This window comes from Pavona decussata, unplaced genomic scaffold (assembly GCF_977016875.1).
Source record: "Pavona decussata unplaced genomic scaffold, jaPavDecu1.1 SCAFFOLD_71, whole genome shotgun sequence".
NCBI classification, from domain to species: Eukaryota; Metazoa; Cnidaria; class Anthozoa; order Scleractinia; family Agariciidae; genus Pavona; species Pavona decussata.
The window spans coordinates 1,035,943-1,044,949 of record NW_028145490.1 but is presented as its reverse complement, the minus strand read 5'-3'; the positions used below and the strand labels follow the sequence as shown (position 1 = coordinate 1,044,949).

At 39.2% G+C, this 9,007-nt stretch overlaps 1 protein-coding gene and 1 non-coding gene across 2 annotated transcripts; one reads left to right on the top strand and one right to left on the bottom strand.

Annotated features, from left to right (window-relative positions):
- Positions 1-1,222: 1,222 nt before the first annotated feature.
- LOC146477212 (hyaluronidase-1-like) lies at positions 1,223-8,848 on the bottom strand. The gene is made up of 6 exons (XM_085113664.1): positions 8,354-8,848; positions 7,636-8,001; positions 4,866-5,102; positions 3,706-4,045; positions 2,666-2,957; positions 1,223-1,876 (listed from the first exon to the last, which is right to left on the bottom strand). Exons 1-6 carry the CDS (start codon positions 8,711-8,713, stop codon positions 1,591-1,593), a joined length of 1,881 nt encoding a protein of 626 aa, XP_084969790.1. The 5' UTR covers positions 8,714-8,848; the 3' UTR covers positions 1,223-1,590.
- Trnat-ugu (transfer RNA threonine (anticodon UGU)) lies at positions 7,344-7,413 on the top strand. Its single transcript has one exon. It is a non-coding gene; the product is annotated as a tRNA-Thr (tRNA).
- Positions 8,849-9,007: the final 159 nt, after the last annotated feature.

The window sequence follows — 9,007 nt, the reverse complement described above, 5'->3', positions numbered from 1 at the left end:
CTGATTGGCCAGAGTGACTCAATTGAAAGTCTCTCTAAATGTTTATTTTTAGCGTCGTGTTTTGGTCGAGTTGAGTACAATTTAATTCTTAAGTAACCGAGAACCGAATGTACAGTCTGTTCCACCTTTAGGCCAATTTCTTACTGTTAAAGTAATAATTTTTGTAGAATTACCATTAATTTAATGTTACGTTTTATTTAGTGTCCCCACTAGGTGTAAAGCTAAATACAGACACTTAAAATAAGTAGTGAATTGACTCTCAAAGTACTGTAGCTCTACACCTTTCAAAAGCTCTATTTTCATTGGAACCTGATAACCACAGCTGCATCGTTCTTTAGGGTTGGGAGCATTGTCTGTTGTTCGTTCTTTTGTCCTCTCGACCAACCATGTCAGACGTTGCAAATGGAGCAGGTTGCCCCTCAAAGTAAAGTGTTCTACTTGTAATTTGTGTGGCTGTTGGGTTGATTCACTGCGACTTTTGCCAGTTCTTCGTGGTTAGTATTTGAGAAAGCAGGAACAAGGTCAAATGGCGTCATTAAAATCCATTCCACCGCTCAACGGAATTTTAAAAGAGCGAAAGACACCATCCTCTAGAGGGTCTTGGCACATGTTGCCCCATAAAAAATTTAAAAAATGGAGCTGAAACGGCAAGTTCACCTCTGGTTATTTGCCATTTATCTTTGTCGGTATCAGAAAACTGGGAAACAACAGTTGCCACATTATTAACATGAACCAGAAGTTATAAATTTACAGGCTCAGACATAAAATAGCTGGTCCATGACAAAAACGTCATAGCCGGGAAAATGGACAGTGGAGCGGCTACTGAGTACACTCCGCGATTAAACGACTAGAAAATTAAAGACTAACCCTTCCGCTTTCAACCAGAGCGATTGGGACACACAGCTGGTTGCTCGAGGGCTTAGGACTTTTTCCCATTCAGCTAAGCCAGCGCAGGCCTTAGGCTACCTCTTCAGACAACAGACATTTTGTCAGTTCTCCTCAAGGGACTCTTGTGTGAATTCAGCCACTGCGCTCTTTGTGTTCCGGCCTCTCTATTAAGGTCCCCAGTAGGGTTCTTCAATCCCGCCATCCCGACCAAAATTTTTCCTCAATCCCGTAACCCAAGGGTTTTCTGATCGGGTAAACCAGATCCCAGTCAATATGTTCCTTACCTCAATGGTAAAATCATTTTCAGTGGGTTTAGATTCTTTTACAGCAAACCGGAGCACTGACAATTAGGTTCAATTAGCTGTACATTTGTATCTCTTTTCCACCAAAACGAAGATAGTGGTGGTTTGATTTTCCTCGTACATTTTCGTTACCCGACTTCCCGGATCTCGTTCCTTAAGTGACATTTCTCGATTCCCGCTTCGTAAAATCGCCAATTCCCGTGTCCCGTGCATATGAACAATTCCGAATCTCGCTCACCTTGCCCTCAAAAATCTCGAATCCCGGCCTTAAAAAAAAAAAAACAAAAAAAAAAAAAACAAATGTCGGATCCCGAAAAACCTATTGGGGATCTTCCTCTATCAATATCACAGAAAATTAAACAAGAGTCCAACCTATAAAGAACGTTATCTAAGTGTTTGATTAGTCTCCCTGTGGGATATCTTCTTCCTCTTCCACTTGCTGAGCCTTCTTACGAACATTGCAGTAATAATAACTCATGATAAAAGCTGACGACACGAGAAGCGCGGAGCCAAGGGACACACACAGGAACACCACGTACGTGTGCGGGAAGTGAAATCTGCGCGGGTAAGTCGCGGGACTTTCTTTCATGATCTCACAATCTGAGGAACCTGGTGAAGTGTCATTACAGAGGATCAGCTTATTTGGGGCCAAGGCTCCCTTGATCGCTGTCTCGGAAAAACTAGGACTGAAAAAAAAAAAATAATAATAAAAATAATAAAAATTAATCAGTTAACAACTCGCCTGTGGGGACGGCATTTACTTAAATTATGTTTGTGTCGAGGGACTATCGCTGATAGTTGCCCCGCGGAAATTTGATGTTCTTGATGCTAGTTTTAAGAACACCAAAATGTCTAATAGGCAACTATCAGACCGATCTCCGAGACAGAAACACTATTGTTTTTATTGTTCACCATAAAGTTTTCTTCCGCACAAAAGTCACGGAGACTAGCATTTAAAATTTAGGCCCGGTTCAGACACCGTACTTTATATGAACCGAATTGAATTCAGTGAATTAAGTTCATGTGAAGCACGGTGTCTGAATCAATTCAGAACGGCCGATCTAATTCGGATCGACTCAGCCGTTTTAAACGCCGCCCGTTTTTCATTACAAATCCTCCATTTTCTTCAGTCATAGTCGCTTCTGTGAATTAAGTTCGGCTGAATTAAGTTCGGCGTCTGAATCAATTCAGCCGGGATTAATTAATTTGGGTCGGTCTCATGTGAACTACGGCGTCTGAACCGGGCCTTAGAACTCACCAATTTCACTTTAAATAAGGCGAAAGGCTCGGGATAAAAATGTTATGAAAGCAAGCTGCTTGCTGATAAATTCGAAGCATAAATGAGGTTTTTTTTTCGCGGACGAGTACTTTTCATGTATCAAATTCTACCTGCAAAATTTTCATTCAGCATCCACGGGCCCTCACCTTACACCATATCCCGGATACAACAGTTGCAGTATCCATTAACTTCATACCTTTTAGTGTACTGGTCTTGATAATGCAGTCCACTCGTTGCCCCTACTCCACCCTCAGTAAAATCGCTTAGCTCATGGGGAGCCTTGTTCACCTCTACGGCTGAATTAGAGGTGGACACGAAAACAACAAAGTCTTTTGAAGAGTTTTTATGATGACGAGAATTGACGAATATCTTCTTTGGTTCCGTGGAGTTTAGCAGTGCAAGCTCTTTGATCAAGTACTTCCTTTGTTTGGAGTCTAGCCCGTGTTTTTTATGGAGTTGTTCAGGTTTATGATTCTTTCTGTGGTGATCTAAAATACAATGAAAACTTAACTTGGTAATGTTGTTTCTAAAGTGAAACAAAACTAATGTGATTAAAACCTTCACAAAAGATGGTTTTTCTTTTAAATTTGGAGAAGAAAAACATCAACGTGCATTTCCTCTCAGACAAGACTCTGGAAATCCTCACGTAACACCATAAAATAAATCTGACAACTTTTGATGAGAGAAAAAAAAACTATTTGATCCGGTTGAAAATATGCGGTCAAGAAGAAAAACAGTTGACTTGCGGTCTGAGAAAACGCACAAGTACACAGATTATGCATGGGGTCAGCTGCCATCAACTAAGACAACAATCTTATTATGTTCAGACAAAAATCAAATTTTCCATGAAATAAAAAAATTAATAAATCAGAGCACTAATTGGAGACACTTTCCAGATCGAATTACAATTTAGAAATGTTGGTTTTTGAGGAGAGGGGAAAAATGGAGTACTCAGAGAAAAACCTATCAGAGCAAGGATGAGAACCAACAACAAACTCCACGCACATATGACGCTGGGTCCGGGACACATTGGTGGGAGGCGAGTGCCATCCCTGCTCTCCCCAATGACTTTCCATGTCTTGGCGTCTCCTTATTTTCCACGATTTCCAGGCCTGGTTTTTACAATGTTGAATTTCCATGGCCCGTACGAACCCTGAATATAAATGTCCGTTCAAGTGTACTCAACTTAGTGACTACAGTAACACTGCAGTTGGTGTATAGAAAGCAGCTTTTTACCTTCTTGTTCAAGGAGAGTGACACGTTCCCGTATATAAGGAGCAAATGTTCTTGGTGATCCATTGCATGTCTCACCATACAAATGTGGCTCATCTCTCATCCACTTTGATAAAATTAATTTTCTATCCACACATCGTCCATGCCCTTTGCACTTTCTCTCACTACAAGCCTCCAGACTGTGCCGCACAGACTCAAAGAATGGCCCCAGCTTTGTCTTGATGTAGTCATTAAGTTCGTGACACACTGTAGGGGAAGTGTTTTCATCACGCCTGTTCCCCCACATGACCACACCCGCTGCACCCATGTGAGCTGCCTGGCCTATTGTATTCCCGATATCAACCTGAAGGAGAGGCCAAAAAATATGTGAATATAGTAACAATGATTTTACAATAACTGTCAAAATTCCCAAATGGTGATTGGCTCGTATCTATTATCTATGAGTACAGACAATAAAAATGACGTCAGATGTAACACAAGCACTTTCTCAACGGAAAATAAAACCGATTCTGCTCGTATTGTTCCATGTTATTGTAAAAAAAAAAGAAAAAAAAAAAAAAAAAAAAAAAAAACCAAATCGATGGCAGTTTTCTATGGTCTATACTGTTACAGACCATAAAATGAAGTCATAGAATGTTCAAAGCTTGTCAGTGAAACCACTTGCCCACTTGAGTTTTAAACATTTTTTCAGCATTTGCTAGAGCAGGGTAGATTACAGCATAAATGCAGATTGTAGATTGTAGATTGTTTATTTTTTATCACCTTTTTTACTGTTAATATTAGTCTTTTATTATCCACATTGTTTCTAACTTTGAAATATTTTATTATCTACACATAGGTTCGTACAGGATGTTTTTCTTTTAATTCAGCTGATCTATCTTTGCAGTATAAAGTATTTATTATTATTATTATTATTATTATTATTATTATAATTTATCATTATTATTATTATTACGCCATTTTATGGTCTATAAGAGTGTAGGCCATAGAAAACTGCCATCAATTTGTTAACTATAGGTCGGTTATGGCCTAGCCCTTCATTTACCTGGTTTTCCACCACCACCACCTCCCCTCCCACAAAGTGGAAGAAAACAGCTCCATTACTATAATTCCCCTTCTACTTAACTCAGGGAAAAAAGCAATCAAGGAAAAAAAATTCTTACATCAACAAGATAGTCAAACTCCAATGGTTTGCCTTCATACAAATGACGGAAGTAAGGAAACACTGGCAAGGTTCTCTTTGTTTCTTTTGAAACCAAACTTGCCAGTCTGAATGATTCCTCTAGTCGTCCATAAACATATGCTTTATTCCATGACTGCTGATCATACAAGTACACCGAAGGGTAAAGGGCTGCACTGCTTGAAAATAACCATTTTAAGTTGTTGTTCATCTGCTTGTGCTAAAAACAAAAACAGAATAGAAATATTGAGCAAACTAAATTGAAGGTTCAGTGTAGCTGGGCTGTCATTAGTAACTAGCAGCTTAGTAATATGGACGACAAATACAGTGAAGATAGCCAGAAACTTGAACTTTGTAAATGACTAAAAGATAACAAGAGACTTCTGTTTGCTTATGACCAGTCTCTAAAAGCTTAATGTGGAGCTTAAAAACAACATTAAAAAGCAACAGGCTTAATAACAAAAAAAACAACTTTGCGCATGAATTACTCTATTTGGTACATTTCTTTGCTGTCACCGCACGACTAGGACATGAAATTTTCTACTGGGATGTCCCCCATATAACGATAACATTTTTCTTTTTCTTTCTAAACTTGGGTGCGGTCTCAAGAATTCACCTCCAGGTAATTCCACCAACATTTGACATTAAAGCAAGTAAGAATAATCGCGGCAACATTTGAAAAAATGTGAATTCATTTTAATAGTGACGTTTCTGCTTCTGTCACCTTTGCTAAAGTTCCCTGATAACAGACCTGTCTAGGTTTCAGGGTGCGGAGTGTGGAGTAAATTGAGGTGGACATGCAATAATATGAATCTTTAGGGTGGGGTTTATGATGAAAATCCTTGGCAGGAGTTTTCCACATGAAAGTAGTAGGGAGTGCTTGTTTTCTATGGGTTGGAATGTTTTGGAAATATGCAAGGTCCGCAGACAGCCAAATATGGTAAGTAATAAACTATTACCATAACTGTGGTGAGATAACCATTCGTTTGGTTTATTCTACTGACAATTTTGAAATTTAACATCAAAACAACAGGGAAACATATCAAATTTGATTTGTTTAGTTATCAAGCATGCAGAAAGGAAAAAGTATGTTGTAAACTTCTGAATATAAAAATCTTGGGTTTATATTGTGTTCAAAGAACTTTTCTAGGGCCTATGTTCTGGGGTTATTTTAAGGACAAAGCCTCCAAATATAGGGTTTATGACTATTAAAGTGGAAAAGGCAGATCTTAGCACAGGCTATTGGAGACCAAAAAGGAAATTGTGCAGTTGCAGAAATTAAAACTTAAAGCTTAAAACTCGTAGTCAGTTAATAGCTTAGAACAGCTAACACTAACAGTACATGGGTTTATATTTGGGACACCTTATCAGAAACACATTTGCGACACTGATTTGAAGGACACATTTTTTGGTGGGCTTACTGTATTAACTTGAAAAAGCGATCTTCTTACTTGTGGGGGGCAGTTATTTGAAATCTCTCTTTTGTGAATAAAACACAACTATTTGCAAATCAAACATATACCGGTAACATTTCTTTCTTTTGTTGAAAAACAACAGCGACAACATGATAAAATAATTATGAAAGGTATTTGTCATCGTGGTTTAAAATGATAGATGAGTTAATCGTTTGTCTCACGATTGAGTCACAAAGATGTGGATCGCGACGTTTCGACCGCTATACTGCTGGTCTTCATCAGGCGATGGTGTCGACTGATTGCGTGACAGTATAAGTAGCACCTTGGTTTGTGTTGATTGGTGCGTTTCGATCCTCTCTTAGGTTGTTGTTGATTGGAGGATTTCCATCCTCGTTGTTCAGACTAGAAATTGTCCGCTGTATCCGCTCTGGGATGAGGTTAAGTTTATTGACCGAGACCCACATTGGTACACCCGTAGGGTTAAAGAGGCTATTCACATAAGACTTCACCCTGACAACATCAATAGGGATAATGGAATTGAAATTCCGGAAGCGTGGATGCCAGGATCAAACAACACAGCAGCCGATCGGTACCAAGGTGGACGGCCGAGGGAACAATTTCTAGTCTGAACGACGAGGATGGAAATCCTCCAATCAACAACAGCCTAAGAGAGGATCAAAACGCACCAATCAACACAAACCAAGGTGCTACTTATACTGTCACGCAATCAGTCGACACCATCGCCTGATGAAGACCAGCAGTATAGCGGTCGAAACGTCGCGATCCACATCTTTGTGACTCAATCGTGAGACAAACGATTAACTCCTCTATCATGATAAAATAAGTCAGTTTAAAAGACTATACCAGTGTCTCCCTCCAGTAAACACTGCTCTAGAACTTAACTGGTCCAACTTAGCACCACATTGTTACCGAGGGGTGAGGCGCATACTCAAGGGTGGTACATAATAAGGCAGTGATTTTTTTTTAGTAAATACAGTAGCTTTAGAGGGGTACTCAGATGGAATTTTACATATTAATGGGAGGAGGGTGTGGCCTAGTGGCTAGGGCGCCAGACTTGTAATCTGGAGGCCCCAGGTTCAAATCCTGCTCTGACCACTTGGATTTGTTTCACAGTAGCCCTGTTTTGAAATCCAAGCCCACGCTTTGTAAATAATCAACTGGTTTGCCTCCCACCAGTTAGGATTATTAACAAAATAATGTTAGTTCAGTTTGTATATTCATTTCACTGATTTATAGTGTCTCCAACATTAGTTCTATTGTGCTAAATACTCCAACACTTAAATAAAGTAATTATTTTTTTTTACAGCACTAAATTACCTCATCGGAGCAGTGATAATTTGTCTTATTGTTTCCAAAACAGTCTGGGAATCCATAGAAGCCCCATAATCCTTTAGGTCTTAAACGTCGCGCTAACTTTATAGAGCTTTCCATGAATACACGAGCTGATCGTTCAAATTCTTTTTTTGCTTCCTCTACTTGTTCCGCCATTGACCATTCAGGGTGCTTTTCTTGAACAATATCAACAGATCTGCTCTGGTAAATTAGTTTAGAGTCAAAATTTCTCTCCCATGTGGGTCTCCAACCTTCCCAGTCAATTATTGCCAGCCCCCTATAGTGAGGGTCTGGAATTTTTTTCACAATGTCTTTTGTCATTTTCTTGAGGTGGGCAGCCAAGTCAATGAGCTAAAAAATAACAAAAATTGTTGTATAAGAATATGAGGTATTAAATCAAGATGTAAAAATGCTGTTTTGAATTTCAAACTGAGAACTTGATAGTTACTTGATGTAATGTACACAAATGATCTCAAACTGATGGTATTGATCCACTTGTAATTTTACAAGTGGCTAATAAAATGGATTTACAAGAAAAGCAAATATTGTAATACAATACAGCATACTGCAAAACAGGAGCACGAATTTCATACGATTTTTCCAGACAGAGAACAATTTGGAAGTTAGAAACAGCAAACAGAAAAATGAATGACCTGAAACAACGACCATGTAAACAGATAAACATGTCACGGAGTTCGCATACCTGAGGCATTCCGCCATTATAAGAATTTGTTCCTTCCGCGTTCGTAAAATACGGATATAAGCCGAGCTGGGCATTGTAAAACACAGTAACATATTTTCCATCCCAAGTTTGCTTCGGGTTCTCCAGGATATCAAAGTCTCTCAAGTTTATGTTGATGCTGTAGTTGACAGAACAGCCACCAGTTGGGGCGTTCCATATCGCCACAAACGGCCGATCCTCCAACGGAAAATCCTCGCATTTACAGATATACGACTCTTTCACGCCCAGACCGTCAACCGAAAAAGATACACCAACCACTACAAGATGAAGCTGCCATAAATAAAGTACACGGGACGCTAAAAGTCTCTGAACAAGAGACATAATTTGTCATCTTGTTTCGGAGATGTTCTTCGCAGAAGCAATTGCTCGCATGGTCGAGTTCGTTTATAGCTAATGATGTAAGAATTCCAAATACATAAACAAAATAAATGTAGCTCATGAGACATCCATCGGATGTTGCTATTCCCCGAAATAGCAAACACTCCATAAGTTATCGGGTTTTTTGCCTTCAGGCTTGTCTTGAAAATCTGCAACAAATTAAACGGTAGAAAATAAGCTTAAGAGTGAAATTCGTTAGATAAACTTTGAAGGGGATGTAACTGTAACGACGAGATG